General features: G+C 51.5%; 1 protein-coding gene across 2 annotated transcripts in view; it reads left to right on the top strand.

The window, feature by feature from the left end:
• ISM2 (isthmin 2) overlaps positions 1–14,248 on the top strand; it is a 14,785-nt gene extending 537 nt beyond the window's left edge. The window contains exons 2-6 of one of the 2 annotated variants that reach the window (XM_010711776.3): positions 8,450–8,710; positions 9,064–9,421; positions 9,816–9,956; positions 10,779–10,850; positions 11,281–14,248. In XM_010711776.3, coding sequence (XP_010710078.1) covers positions 8,450–8,710; positions 9,064–9,421; positions 9,816–9,956; positions 10,779–10,850; positions 11,281–11,798 — 1,350 coding nt within the window. In that variant the 3' untranslated portion in view covers positions 11,799–14,248. Of the gene's footprint in view, positions 1–8,449; positions 8,711–9,063; positions 9,422–9,815; positions 9,957–10,772; positions 10,851–11,280 lie in introns of both variants that reach the window. The other variant, XM_010711775.3, reaches the window with a different exon arrangement.
• Positions 14,249–15,127: the final 879 nt, after the last annotated feature.

Raw genomic sequence — 15,127 nt, 5'->3', positions numbered from 1 at the left:
CGGCGGCCGCTCGCGGGTATCCCGCGTCGCACAGCGAAGTAAGGCGAGGAGCGCGGCTCTCAGGTACGGGGTGTGATGGTCGTGAATGGAGAGCGTTGTGCCGAGGACCGCTGCAGCGCACAGCGTGTCCCGCTTCCTGCAGGAGCGCAGGCATCCAACGCGCGGAGCTCTGAGGGCGGAGGTCCGGGGTGAAACGGAGAGCGGAGCCCTGCGCTCCCACACGCCGCAGCACGGCGGGGAGGTGGTCGGTGTTGTCCCGTATCTACTAACACGCGGTGGCTGCGTTTTGAGAGGGAGTCCTCTGTTTCTGGCGCACGTAGGGAAGAAAGTTCAGCGCTAGGGAGCTGGACTGGGTGACCTTTCAGGGTCCCTTCCAACTCAAACGATTCTGTGATGATTCCATGATGAATTGAGAGCAGTTGTGCCTAGCCTGAGCTGCAGCAGACAGCACGAGCGCAGTAGTGCGGTGGTTAAAGAAAGCGGGAGTGATTTTGGGTCATAGGCACAGATGGTTCGTGTTGCAGAGCCGATAGGTCCGGTCTCTATGGCAGCAGGGCCGCCACATCTGGAGTATTGGTTACACTGTGGGTAATGCCCTGCAGATGTGGGCAGGACGGAGGGGCCCGCAGGAGAAAAACAGAAGTGATGGAGCGGGGCAGATGGACAGCCACAGCCATTAAACAATTACAGAGCGATGACTTATTCTAATTAAATATCTTTAAATAAACCAAACATTTTTTCTCCATTTAAATTTAAATGGGATTTTTTTGTAATCTCTACTGAGCCTAAGTTGCCCTTCTGTGCTAAAGCAACGTAGAAAAATTAAAAGGCCGTTGTAGCATTTTTGAGTTAGAAAGTCTTTTAGTTGCAGGAAGAACAAGCAAAGAATGCTTTATGGGTGCAGCCTCATTGGTGTGTCCCAGATCCTGCATCCCAGCAAGGGCACCTCACCTCAAGCCCTTGCAAATGAATCGAGCGCTCACACTTGCTTTCTCTCCACTGTGATACTGTGCAGCAAAGCTTTGCCCTAGTTACTCTGAGTCCAGCAGATGCAGTGGGAATCTTTTATATTAAATCTCTTTAGCATGTGGGAAGAGAGAGTGCTTTCTTCCAAATCATGCCTGAAAATCTAACAAGAGAAACTATCTACAGATTGTCCAGCTCTTTGGCCATGTTTCAGGAGGTGCATGGGCTCCAAAGCAACATGCATTGAACAGCAGGGATTCCTCCTGCAGGCTGGCTGCCTTGCAGCTGGACATGGGCGGCTCCACATGTCCAGCGGTGTCCCCAGCTCACATGTAATGCTCCAGGTTTGGGTAACAGAGTGCTCAGAAGAGCTCGTGTCCCTGTGGGGACAGCTCGTCACTTTGCTTAATGCCTTGTTTGTTTCTGAAGTCAGGGGCTTAAATGCAAAATATGTTTTGATAAACTCCCTGGATTCCAAAATATTGGCTTTGAGCATTGTTGGTAGATGTTTGGATTCTTTCTGACTGATACAAATCAGTTCCAGTGCTCTTCTAGGAAGCATGAAGTGAGTGATGCTCCACCACAGTAGGAGAGCAAGTTCTAGAAGTGACCAAACTTGTGTTCACCAATACAGCTACTGTGTGTAGCTGTGCATAGAGGTACCTTTAACAGCAGCAGCACCAGCACTGTGCTGGAAGTGAGTCTCCTGCAGTGCCATGAGATCCAGGAGTGTGCTGTTGGAGTTCCCCTGTGTGAGGCTGCAAGCAAAGCTGTTCTAATGAGAAGTAAACTATGGTAACAGAAGAAATGTCAAACAGTGCAAGGGCTGTACTGGCTGTAGATCATAGGTTTGTGAAGCTTCTGGTGTAACTGAGCCCACGGGAAGTAAGGAAACAAGAACAGTGCTCGGTATTGACTGATCGCATCCAGCAGTGAGAGAAGCAGAGGGAAACAGAGTTTGGAATGAAAGTTCTGCACTGAGATGTTCTGCTTGCCGAATAAAGTATTGTGGCAGTTCTGATAAAAATCACAAGCAGCTGGAAGCCCAGGCTGGAAGAGCGTATGGAATTAAGTGTGGCATCAGGTGATGCGTGCCTGGCGCTGCAAGCAGAGCGAAGGGGTCCCAAGCCAGGTGCGTCGGCTATGCTGGAAGGAAGTGGCTGGACTGGAGCTGCCGGGCCATGGCCAGTTCCCTCAGCACCTGGCAGTGCAGGCACGCTGCGTAGGGACACTGCAGGGACAGGAGGGGTCTAGGTGGCATCCCGGCCCCAGAGCCTCGCTGCTGTCACTGCGCGGGCAGCCTGGCTGCGTCAGTGGCAGACACTGCCTGCGGATGTGCTTTTTACCTTTTCATTTCTTCAGCAATTAAGCGTTCTTGTCCCTGGCTTTGTCCTTGGTGGAGGTCGGATTTGCGGGCACAAAACGTGCACTGAAGCATCTTTCCGCCCTGAAAGGGACTCTTTGTGCGCGGGGAGGTACTTTACCCTTTGTAGCAAATTTCCTTTTGAGAAGTGCCAAATTATCTTAGTCAACAGAGTTGAAAACCCTCCCGCCCCGGGGCCGAGTCGGGCGCAAACAATGGGAGCTGGGTGCAGGGGAGCTGCGCCACCGGGGGCTCCTTCCTTCTCACTGTGCAGACGGGGCTGTGCGGCCCCACAGCCGGAATCAAAGGGGTTCCTGCAAAAGGCACGCGGAGGGGAAGGGATTAGGCGCAACCTCTCGGCAGGGCATCGCCCGGCCTTCCGTGGCACAGCGGCTGTTCCTGGAGAGCACCCCCCATCTCCTCTGTTTCTGCTGGCCTGTACCAAAAGTTCCCACTGCCCCCCAGCAGCTGGAGCTGGGGCTGAGCGCTGCGGACGGCATCGGGCTCCTGCATACCCTAAGGACTGATGATGGCAGTTGTGCCTCCAGCTGCAGTCCCCTCGAGCCCAGCTATGACACGTGAGCAAGCTGGTGTAGGGCATGCACCTGGGATTTCTAGGTGGTGTCTTAGGGTGGGGAGTGGAGAAAAGAGCCTTTTGCTTTTCATGGAATCAGTAAACGTTTTTTCACAGTCAAGAGGCAGGGCAGGGCAGGCAGCAGTGCTTCTGTGTAAAAAAGCTTCCATTTCAGACAGAAGTTTGTAAAAGTGTGAGGACTTCTTTACTGATAGAACGTTTTTGAGGGGAGCATTCACTAGGCTGTCAGATGCTTTTACATGGCCAGCTGTAAAAGTTGGCTGGCACTGTGTGTCTCAGGGCTGCTCAGCTTCCATACCTCTCCTGTGCGGCAGGACTCAGGTTGGCCTGAGGACCTTAGGTACCTTAGAGATGAAGACACCGAGAAGATGGTGGCCCACCTGCCCAGCAGCCCCGAGTAGCTCTTGACTGTACGTTGCATTTGTCTCCCAGGGAAGGACATGGCTTCAAAGGGAAAAAACACTGTAAATTACTCCGGTTATTGCTGCCTTTGCTGCACCCTGGTGCTCCCAGCTGGGCCAGGAACATCCTGAGCTGTGGCAGCCATCATTACGCAGGGCTGTTCTCTCCTTGGGAGAAAGAACTCCAGGCTGCTTGGCAGGAACTGCATTGCACTGCATCGGCTGTGGGGAGGAAGGACAGGGACACTTGCTCTGCTCTGTTTGGGGGTTTTGGTCTCAGGGTTCTGCCTGAGCAGCAGTGGTGGAAGAGGCAGCAGCTGGAGCAGTCAGAAGGCTGCGGTACCCAGGCTGACAAATGTATGTCATTAGCTGGAACAAGTTAATGGTTACTGGAGCACATGGGTTTTAGAGCTGCAACAAGTTAATGGCAACTCAGTCAGACGCATTAAGAGCTTATGTGTATTACGGCTCAGCTATGTTAACAGAAAACACGTGCCCAAGCAAGGGGTTTACCTGAGAGAACCAGAGGGTATGGCTCTGCCTGTCCCCCGCTCTACGTGGTCCCTGAGGGGCCCTGGTCCTGCTCCCACCGCTGTGCTCTGTCTGGCATCCAGCCAGCTGGGCCGCTGCAGGCTCTGGGGGGCCCTTCTAGGCAAGGTGCCCCCGCCTACAGCACAGCCTGCTGGGGCTGGCCTGTGAGCGCAGTCTCTCAGCACGAGGAAGGCTCGAGGCCTCAGATGCTGCAGGGACATCTTGGCTGTGCCAGCTGGACATCTTGCTGGCCCCATTTGGTCCTGCACACAGCCACACGGCGTTCTGGCTCCCCACAGCCATGTTTCTCCGTGCTGGAGTGTCCGCCCTGCTGGGTCTGGCTCTGAATCAGAGACGGTGTAGTCCCAGACCTTGGAAGACTTCTGAGATTGCAGTTTCCACAGTTAAGGCAATAAATGGGGGACGTGAGGCAGCCTTTGATGCTGCCTCCTGTATCTCCCTCCTAGGGACAACTGGGCTATGGCCATTTAGAATGAGAATGTTTCCTTATGATCTGAAGTATTTTGATAACTGTGAAAATTATAGACATGGGGGTACAATATGTGCTTGGCTCTGTTTGCTTCCAGCTCCTACTGGTCCATTAAAAATAAGATCTTCCCACGCCAGAGTGATAACCAAGTGCCTCATCTGTTCCACGAGCACTTACAGAGCTCTCCCAGAACATAAAGGGAGCTGCTTCTGTCATTTTTAACAAAACAAAACCAAAAAAAGAACTCACATGAGTTGATCCTTAGATGAACAGGCAAGTAGAGCAGCTGGGAGGTCTTGGTCCCATCCTTTACTTGCATTACAGCCCCCATGCAGGCAGGAAAGTAGATAGAGTGGAAGAAGAGCGGGAGCTGAAGGTGTGTGATCTTCAGGAGCTCTTCTGTCAAAAAAGAAAATTCTGGTCTCTGTTCGGTATTTTGCTGGTTCACGAGCAGTCGGGTTTGCCACAAAGCACAAGATGAATGTTAAAAAGTCAGAGGGAGCTTGGAGGAAAGAGTAGAAAGATACTTGTGTAGGCTCAGCTCTGTTCAGGAAAAGATTAATACTTCTGGTTGCATTCTTATATATATAATGTGTAATGTGGTAAAACTGTATAAAGGAAGCAACAAAAAAAACCCCATTCCTTATAGCCCACACTTTCAGCAAATGTGTCATTTTCTTCACTGCATTATTAACGACCCCCAAGCATAACTTGAATGTTGCTTCTCATCTGACTTCCACATGCACAGATTTCAAACTAAATGAGTTTATGTTCCCACTGACCAGCTTGGGATAGGAGCAGGCAGAAATAACATCCTCCAAGTGCCAAAGCACAGGTTCCGTCGATGTTTCGCCCCCTGGGAGCTGACTGGAGTGTGCTTGGCTTGGATTTATCCTGCTAACAAAGACCAACTCTGCTCAGCAACACATGGAGGTGCAAGGAGTGCTGCCACTGGGTTCATATGTAGAGATCTGGCAGCTTTCAGCGGCTACGAGATGCTGCTGGAGGGACAGATATTGGTGATATGGGTAGCAGCAAAGTCTTGTCATAGGACAGCCTAGCATAGGGACTGATTTGATTATGCTTTCAGGTTTTAAACTGCTTTTTTAACGCAGGGCTAATTCAGAGTCTCATAGAGTTTATAGCCAAGTTGCAGATTTTAAGAGCAGAAGGAACAGTCAGGTTGCTGAATTATTCCCAGCGCAAATGCTTTGTGTATGTTTGAGCCAGTACCTTGTGCGGGGCTGCCTCCACAAGAGATAAAGCTTTCCTTGTTAGCTTGTTCTTGTGGTTAGTCACCTGCAGCATCAAAGCATGATTCTTATTTTTCAGCTAAATTTGTCTGGCTTTGACTTGCAAACATTGGTTCCTATTATGTGTTTCTGTTCTGGATTAGAGTCCCTGGTGCCCAATGGGTTGTTTCCTTAAAGAACTGGGAAATCAAGTGATTGCTTTATCTTTTTAACCTGACAAATGAATTGTACGAGTCTTCAACTGGAGAGAGATTTTCGTCCCCTGGAACAGTTTTGCGGCTGTTCTCTTCAACGTTTTAAGATTTCCAGGCAACTTCAATAGAAGTGTTTGGACTAGAAATGGGAAAATATCAGCTTTTAATCTCTCTTAAAAATGTGTAGCCTTTCCCCACACCTTTTCTATATACCCTGTCACCCCTGTTAGGTACAAAATGCGCGTGGCACTGGGGTGAATTGCTGACAAGTTCCTTCCACTTCCTAATGCCTATGCTGAGTTTGTGCCCTGAGGTGTTTAGGTGACCCTAAACGTGGGGATTACTTGGGAAGAGTTCCTGGGCTGTAGGAAAGCAAATGTGATCCTGCCACTTTGATTTGATAGCCTTCAGCCTAAGCACATTGTTCACAAATGGAACCACACGCTGTTTCTTTCTCAGCCAGATAAGACATCACTGGGCATCATGTGGACAAGGGAAGAACTGGAGCTGGGCTGTGGCAGTTCCTAGTTTGGTTTTTCCTTTGCTAGTACAAGCTGGTCACTGAGGAAGGCTAGAACTGGGCAATGGCCAGGAGACACTGACGGCTTCCAGGCACCGTGCTCTCCATTTCTGATGCATGGTGGCAAACTTACTCTCTTGATGGTAGGAGATGAGAATTGCCAACAGCACGGTTTGCTGCATTTTACCAATGGCCAGGTTTGGGCTAGAGAGGACAAGCTGGATATGACCTCATGCACAAATCCCATGCAAAGGCTCTGTAAACAGGATTGTTTTCGCTGCAAAAAGGCAAGGTCTTTTTTGTGAGTCACCTGTGGGGGCCACCCAGGCAGACACCTGCAGGAGCCTTTGTGCCCCCAAGGACCTGGGAGCAGAAGGAGCTCTGTCTGCCCAGTAACGCTCCCCCAGCTCGCTCTTGTGTGACACTTTTACATTTTCCCTGTGGGAACAGTACTCTGAATTTCTTGAGCTTGTTTGGGCGTAAAATCTGAATTAAGCAGTGGGTGTAAGTTTGGAGACTTGGAGTCTGCTCCTGGCTCAGTCGCTGTGATGTCCTTGGGTGAGCTCGGATCTCATTGCTAGAGACCTTCGTTTCCACGTGTGTTACATTTGGGTCCTCTGTGAAAGGAGCTTACCCAGCCCTGTTAAGCTTGTTATGTTCGAGCGCCAGCATCTGCTGGCTGTGCTGTGCCCAGGGGCTGCATCAGGCCAGTGCTGCGGGCAGTGCTGTGTGGCCAGCGCGTGAGGCTGTGGCCAGCCTTCCGCTCCTGGCAGGGGCTGGAGGCCTCGAGGAGGGGCAGCGGGGTTGCTCTTCTGGACCCATCTGGTGAAGTCTGTCACAGGCTCTTCCCTGCGCCCAGCCTGCTCTGGTCAGCAGCCAAGGGACCAGCAGTGTCCCTGCTGCTCTTTTCCCTCCCCCGGGGATGGGGAGGGGGATGCGGGCTTTGATGTGCGGGCACAGGACTGGGGACAGGCTGTGTGTGCTCATGAGAGCCTGGCCGGGCTCCAGCTGCCTTTGAAGTGCTCCAGTGATCAGGATGAAAGGGAGGGGAGTCCTTCTCCAAACCATCTGGCTCTAATTGCAGGTAGAAATGCCTCTCCGCATCCCCCATGGGGAGGGGCACGCCGCTCTCTTGGTTAATCCCACCACTCGTCTGGGCTGGCGCGGAGGGCGAGAGTTTGGGAACAAAAGGGGGTTTCAGCCAGGCAGCCAGAAATAGACGCTGCTGGCAGAGCTGCCGGGGCTTCGGACACCTTTGCGCCCAGTATGGAGCCGCAGGGCCCTGGGGAAATTCCCAGGGAAACCCATGCCGTGATAGGGCTTTGCCATTTGTTCCGTCTCTGATTTCATCCCTCTCATTCACACCCTTCCATGCCAGTGTGGAGGTTAGGGCTTTGGGGGGACAGAGCCAACTTGGCTGTGCGGCAGCTGAGGGTCCCTGCCCACTCCTGCCAGACCGCTCAGGGCTGGGCAGCAGGGCTCCGTGTGTCACTGAGGTGGCAGCAACAGACAGTCGCTGGTAGTACATACAAGTAGTTTGCTTTGTTGTATTTGGCTGGGCATTCTTCCCAAGGAAATAAAGGCAGTTTGGTTGTATCAACAGTTCTGTTTCCTCCTTGCAATAGTTTTTGGGCAGCATCTTAATTCTCACTTAAAGCAACACGGGTTTAGTTTTAAGTCATCTGCACTAGTATTGATACACAGAGTGATTTCTCTAGGTGAGAAATCTTGTTGCAAATCTTGTCACGTGAGCTCTGGCAGCTCTGTGCTCATGAGCAACCGTTGCTGTTACGCATTGCCAGGAACCAAGTAACAGCCAAAAAGGGAGAACAAAGTGGAAAGCCAGGTGGCACCGGGAGTGGGACAGCAGAAACAAGCAAAGAGAGGGTGATTGATGGGATGGAAGCAGAGCCTGAGCAAACCTGTAGGCTGCCTGAGTGCGTTGAGGTCCCAGCACAGTGCAGGCCTCTTAGTGTTAATTAATTGTTAATCATTGTTCTGCTCCATGCTGCAGTGAGATGAGGCAGGAGAACTGTTCAGCAGAGAAGAGCAGATCCTGCTTTGCCGGACAACAGCCACCCTCAGGAGATGGCTGGGTGAGCGAGGGGCCATCCTCACTGCCTCTTCTCCCTGCAGGTCTCTGCCTCATCAGACCCCCGTGCAGCCGGGGACGAGGAGCTGCCACCATCGGGCAGGGCACGAGGCCTGCGGCGCAGCGGACAGGCAGGCCCACGGCGGCATCGGCGCCGCGGAGCCGCTCAGCAAACGTTGAGGAGTCCAGTGCAGCCCCAGCCCAGTGCTGCTGGCCAGGAGGAAAGCCTGCCCTTTGTGCTGGACCTGCAGAGCTTGCCAGGGCTGGCCAACGTTGACCTGAGCGCCCAGAATCCCAACATTCAGGTGAGAAGCGAGGCTGGGTGGGATACAGGTTGAGTGATTCCCTAACAGAAAAATTTTCAAGAGCAGCTTTCTATGGCTTTATGTGGTTGTGTGTCTTGGTATCTTGGCAACTCTCTCAGGTGCAAATAGCAGCTCAGCTTCTGAGGGGCTCCACTGGTCAACCTGCAGTGTTGCCACAAACAATGCCTTTCATTCTGACCCTGCTTAGTCCCTCCAAATTATGAGATTTCTTGTGCCCATAGTCCTGTAGACCAAGCAGCTATGGACTCAGGCAGTCCTTATGCCAGAGGACATGCCACAGCCAGGCCATCAGCTGTGCCTTGACTCACCACTCTGCCTTGTGTCACTTCCAGGTAACCATTGAAGTGGTGGATGATCCTCAGGCTGAGATGGAGATGGACTTGTTGAAGGAAACAAGCAATGACTGGTCCTTGACGTCCTCTGAGTGGTTGTCCCACAAGGACCTCTTCTGGCCTCTTTTCTGGGAATACACTGACCCCAACGAGGAGGAAGAGGAGGAGGATGAGGATGACAATATGGGTGTAGGGGACAGGGATGAGGAGGAAGATGAGGAGGACGAGGATGAAGAAGAGGAAGATTACACTGCAGAGTATGAGGAGGAGGAGTCCATGCTCAGTGGAGTAGGAGATGACTGGGAGCAGCGGTGGCCCAGTCAGAAGAACTGGATCTTTAAGGAAAAATATAATTATGGTGAGTCCTCTTGAGCATGGTCTACAGCAGCTGTCCTGCAAACCAGAACTGTCCTCCCCTGCTCAGCCCACCCGCAGCCCAGTCTCAGTGTAGTGTGAGCACCCATGCACAGGGGACCTTGAGCACCAGAGAGGTTGGGAATGGGCAGTGATGACTGGCTAGGGCTCAGAGGCAGAGCTGTGAGAATGAGAGCCTTTGCTTGAGGGCTGCCAGTTGAGGGCGGGGTTGGCTCTGGGCATCACGTCTCTAGGCACTGCAGGTGGTCCTGTGTCCCTGTAAATGGCATCTCAGGAGCAGGGCTTGGCTGAGAAATATCTGGGGCGGCTGCTGGTTCCATCCTGCTGAGGCTTTCTGCAAGGTTCATCCCTCTCTGCCTATCCTGTGCCACATGCAGACTATGAAGATGAGGAGGAATGGAGTCCTTGGTCTCCTTGCAGCATCACTTGTGGCAGCGGCAACCAGAAGAGGACCCGGTCCTGTGGTTATGCCTGCACAGCAACAGAGTCAAGAACCTGTGACCTGCCACGCTGCCCTGGTGAGCCTTCGGCCATCCTGGTGTTCAAGCACTATTGGAGCACTATTCCACCCCAACACAGGCTGGTCCCCTCCCTGCTATTGCTCAGCAGGCTGGGCCTGCTGCCAACATAGGGAGGGAGGGAAAAGGGCACAGAGAGCAGTCTGCTCTCAAGGCAGGGACACTCCTAGCTATCAGGTCAGCAAGGGGACCCTTGTTCCCCAAATCCATATGCAGGCCCCAGTTTTGGCTGCCCTCTCAAGTTTGAAGTGCCAAGTCCCTCTTCTCCAGAGGACTGCTCGTGGTTCAAGAGCTAGCTAAGTTGGATATGATCTGAAATAATGAATGTGGGTGCTTGTTTCCATGAGAAGCTCTGGTGGGGCTTCATAGTGCTACAGGCAGTTGTGTGAAGTGCAGGGATGGTGGATTGAGACCCCAGCTCCCTGCGTAACTCCTCACACCTGTCTCGCAGGGAGCCTGAAATCCAGTCCCGAGGTTTACAGAGAGCCATCCCCATGCACTGAGATTTGCATAGTTCCTGTGCCTAGGCCCCTGTGGCCAGTTCATCCTGCACGTCTTCGTCATACAGGCACAGGGCCATGTCACCAGAGCAGTGGAGGGAGAGGTGCCCTGTGGGAAGAAAAAAAGCCTATCTTCCTTTTCTGGACGCTCCATCTCTGGAGGTGTTCAAGGCAAGGTTGGATGGGATCGTGGGCAGCCTGATCTAGTGGATGGCAACCCTACCTACAGCAGTGGGTTAGAACTAGATGATCTTTAAGGTCCCCACCAGTCTAACCCATTCTGTGATTCTTTGTTGATTTTTTTTCCCTTCTCAAGGAGCAGAGGGAGAAATAGTCTTCCCTACAGAGGAGACTCCTTTCAGAAGTGACAACACCACAGAGCTGTTCAACTCAGGTCAGCTTTTGCCTCGTCCTCGTGCTGGGGGCCTATGTGCTTTCATACAAAACCCTGTGGGAAGGTGCAGCTGGTGGGGAGGGCTGTCCCAGAGGCTGTCTGGTCTGGTGTCCAAACCTTGCTCCTTTCATTGCCATGTGCAGGCTTAGCTATGTCATATTGCCAGCAATGCTGGGACACCCAGTGACTCCCACAGGATACGATGAAAGCGATCCTACTCCATGGCTTGCAGTAGTTGAAGCCAGCCTGCAGCCTACCCTCCTGCAGCTCTGCCATGGTGGGATGCTGCTGTCCTTCCCCTCCAGGAAGCCTGGTGGCTTCTGCCAAGTTTTGTGGAGTCTCCTGGTGGAGCTGGCAAGGCTGCAGACGAGCAGTGGCAGGGCAAGGAGGGGTGCTTGTGCCCTCACCCTTTTTCCTGCCTCCCTCCTAGATGTGGACAGCTGTGAGAAGTGGCTGAACTGCAAGAGTGACTTCCTCACCAAGTACCTCAGCAAGGTGTTGACGGACCTGCCCAGCTGTCCCTGCTCCTACCCCCTGGAGGCTGTTTACAGTGCTGTCAACCTGCGGGATGAGCGACAGGGCAAGAGCTTCCGCTGGCGGGATGCCAGTGGCCCCAAGGAGCGCCTGGACATCTACAAGCCTACAGCACGCTTCTGCCTGCGCTCCATGCTCTCCCTTGACAGCACGACGCTGGCAGCGCAGCACTGCTGCTACGACGAGCACACTCGCCTCATCACCCGGGGGAAGGGTGCTGGCGTCCCCAACCTCATCAGCACTGAGTTCTCCCCAGAGCTGCACTACAAGGTGGACATGTTGCCCTGGATCCTCTGCAAGGGCGACTGGAGCCGTTACCATGCTGTGCGACCACCCAACAATGGGCAGCAGTGTGCGGACAACCCGGCCGAGGAGGAGTACCTCTCCCAGCTGCAGGAGGCCAAGGAATACTAGCCACAGCCATGCTGAGAGGAGACATGGGGCCACCATGCATCTGGCCGCTGACAGATCCTGCCCTGACCCATGCTGTGAGGGCTGGAGCCATCCCTTGTGTTACCCTCCCTTAAGGCGCAGCTGAACCTCAGCCCTGTTGGTGGGCTCCTCATGGGGCCAAGTGGAGCAGGGTCTCATCGCCTCAGTGGGGCGTCTCAGCTCCCAGCAGGTTTGTGAGGGTGCAGGAGTTTGTCACTGTGTCACTCCAGCTGTGCCACTTGGGGCAGGCCCCCAGCACTGCTCATTTTTGGGCACTGCAGAGCTGGAGTGCAGGGGATAAGAGGCAGGGGCTAGTGTCAGGGGAAAAGGGTCTGCTCCCTTGTACTTTTTCTAGGGTCTCCTCCATGGTCTTGCAGTGCAAGCTATGAGTGAGCATCTGCAGTGTGGAGTGGCCTCAGTTCCCATTGGTGTCATGCTGCATCTGAAGAGCTGGCTGGATGCAGGCAGGGCTGCCTGGTTCTGTTGGTGTGCCTGCCCTGGCACATGCTGGCCTCCTCTACAAGAGGGGAGCGTGCTTCGTGAAGGGACGGGGCTGTCCCAGCACTGTGTGTGGAATGGAGCCTCCCCTATCCTTGGCTATTTGCATTCACAATCGGGAAGGAAAAGGTGGAGGCTTAACAAGGTTTTGTGGATTAGTGAGTGTATGTGGGGCAGGGCAGGGGGATAAATGGCCACATAGGCTTCTGTGGCAAGATCACCTTATCTCTCTGGTTTGGGCTGCTAAAGGGAGCACTCTGTGCCAAAGTGTGAGAGAGGTGGACCTTTGAAACAGTTCTTCATAGGAGGACCACACAGGTCTGCACTGCAGCCTCTCTACCTCAGTGCTTAGGAGAGTAAGCTGTTTGCTCCTGTGCAAGTTCCATCACCAGCCCTGCTCTGTCTCAGATCCCTGGTAGCTCCCTAGCAGGCTTCAATGCTTGGAAGCCAGTTTAATATGACCCAGCATAGAAAGTCCTACATTTCCTACCCAGAGCAGCCAAGCCACCACTTGTTGCTGTTACTGAAAGAGGAGCAAAAAGTTCTGAGCCAAGTTCTCTATGGTGATGAGGACAAATCACCACTGGGAGCATGTGATTTTGCCCTTTTTAGTTTGCTGCTCATCTCTTGTCCTTCTAAATGCATTCTCTATGTGGTGTTTGCTTAGACCCTCACCAAGAGTCAACCAAGAGAAACATGTCCTGGTTGTACCCTGCTACTCTCGTGGCTTGCTGCTTTGCTGAACAAGCAAACATTGTTCCAGTTGAGGAAGAAACGTGCCAGTAGTGTCAATACATGGTGTTGCAAATCGTGACACTCCCCATGGCCAATTTGGTCTTGCCTGTTTTTGGTTTTTTTAGTCTTACACAGGCTCTTGTCAGTTTCTCCCATCATGTTCTTGGGAATTCGAGAGCTCCTGAACTTCACGTGGGAAAGCTAGGCTGAGCACCTTGATTTCTGGGCATTCAGTAGTTGAAACTGTTCTCAACTTTCATTAGCAAATCTTATGCATCAGAGGAAATAAAAGAGCAATTCAAGCAAACAGGAAGAAGACTGGAGTAATTTCTGAACTAGAGATTTCAACTAGGGCAGTTGGTTACTCCATGTTCTTCTGCAGAACACTGTCAGACCAAAAGATGCCTGTCTAGGTTCTGCTGGCCTTGAATTGGCCATACTGTGCTAGTTCTGTCCTAATCCCAAGAGCCTTCTCCAGGATGAGTGAACATCCATAGTCAGGTAGCTCTTTGGAGAGTCTTTCTAGGACTATCTCATAGAAGTTGAGTATCTCTTGATCCTCTTGCCTCAGTTACTAGTGGAATATTGCATCCATAGACATCAATAGATAGAACTTCATTGCTGGTAAAACAAAAATATGAGTGAAGTTACTGCTGAATTATTAAACTATTTTTTCATACTTAGATCCACAGACCCCAGCTGTAGGTGCTATCAAAATATAGGCAGATGCAGTCTATTTTCCAAAAGGCATGCAATCTTAAGATGTCAGGCATTACATAAAGAGTAAGGAGAAAGATGAAACCAACAGGCATGGATGGAGACACAGACCATGGTAAATTTTCATTACTACTACATGCTGAAGTGGTCGTTTGCTCCTTAGCTTCCTATGAAGAGATAATTCATAAGGAGATGGTCCAGAGGGGATGACAGTGATCTGGCGTGTTGGTTCTGGGAGCCTGAGATGTGTGCAAGGATGCTCACTGATAGATATGGAAGCGTTAATACTGGAAGCAAATAAATTGAGTGCTGAGCTGTGGGAGAATGAGCTTCTTGCCTTCTGTTTCAGAATAATTTAATTCCCATAAGACATTTTAACTAATATGAACAACCACATGTTCCTGGTGGACAGTACTGGACCTGTGCATGGAAAGGGGACCTCTGCAAATAGTTTTCTAGAAAGACTTTCGGTGACTCAGCCAGTTTGTTTCACTGATCTCTAAGGCAGCAGTCCTAGTGAGGACTGTTACCCAGGAATTGCCCCCTCCCATGTTTATACTGGGGATACCAACCAGTCTAAACCCCCCCCAAAAAAACTATAATTTCTGCAGTAAATGCAGTTACCATCCAAGGGCAAGTATCCAAGGGCACTTATTGCATTAGGCCCCTACAAGAATCTGATTGAAAGCCAAGTGGCTGTTCTGCCTGGCTGCCCCTGTGGATTGGAAGATTACAGGCATGAACTGGAGCAGGAAAAATGCAACAGTGATATTCCTCCCTCGCACCTTACACACCAGGAGACTTTGCAGAGCACCATAAGAAAAGTAGTCATTAACCAAGCATTTATTTTTATATGCCATCAAAGATTCTGTCCATCCCACTGCTATTTAAGTGATGAAACTCTTACCTTCCACTCTATGAGTTTATTGTGTTGGGTTCTTTTTTAATATATAATATATATGAAAATTATTTCTACAAAATTTCATAGAGAATTCTTTATTCTGACACTGCAATAAAGCACTTTATGTATGTGTGTGTTGCTGATGTCATTCAGTTGGGACTGAAGCATACAGTCTTGGAACCTTTTGTTCTATCTGTGCAGGATGATGCTGCACTGAGTGCTGAGTGCCTTAGGTCCCTTCACTGCTGTGCTGCAGGAGCCTGGTGGCTTTGCTTTCTTACCATGCGCATGTGGTGGTGTTGAGCACATTTCAGTAGCAGAAGTGCATGCAGATGCTCCTAAATATCGTGAACAGCAATTTCCAGTTGATCACAAATGCTTAAAGGAATCTTATTTTCCTGACCCCATTTCCAGTAAGAAGGTGGCAAGGCAGAACGATGCAAACCAGGACACTTTGGAT

Source organism: Meleagris gallopavo, chromosome 5 (genome assembly GCF_000146605.3).
Source record: "Meleagris gallopavo isolate NT-WF06-2002-E0010 breed Aviagen turkey brand Nicholas breeding stock chromosome 5, Turkey_5.1, whole genome shotgun sequence".
In the NCBI taxonomy this organism is placed as follows: Eukaryota; Metazoa; Chordata; class Aves; order Galliformes; family Phasianidae; genus Meleagris; species Meleagris gallopavo.
This window is presented reverse-complemented; position numbering and strand designations above follow the sequence as displayed.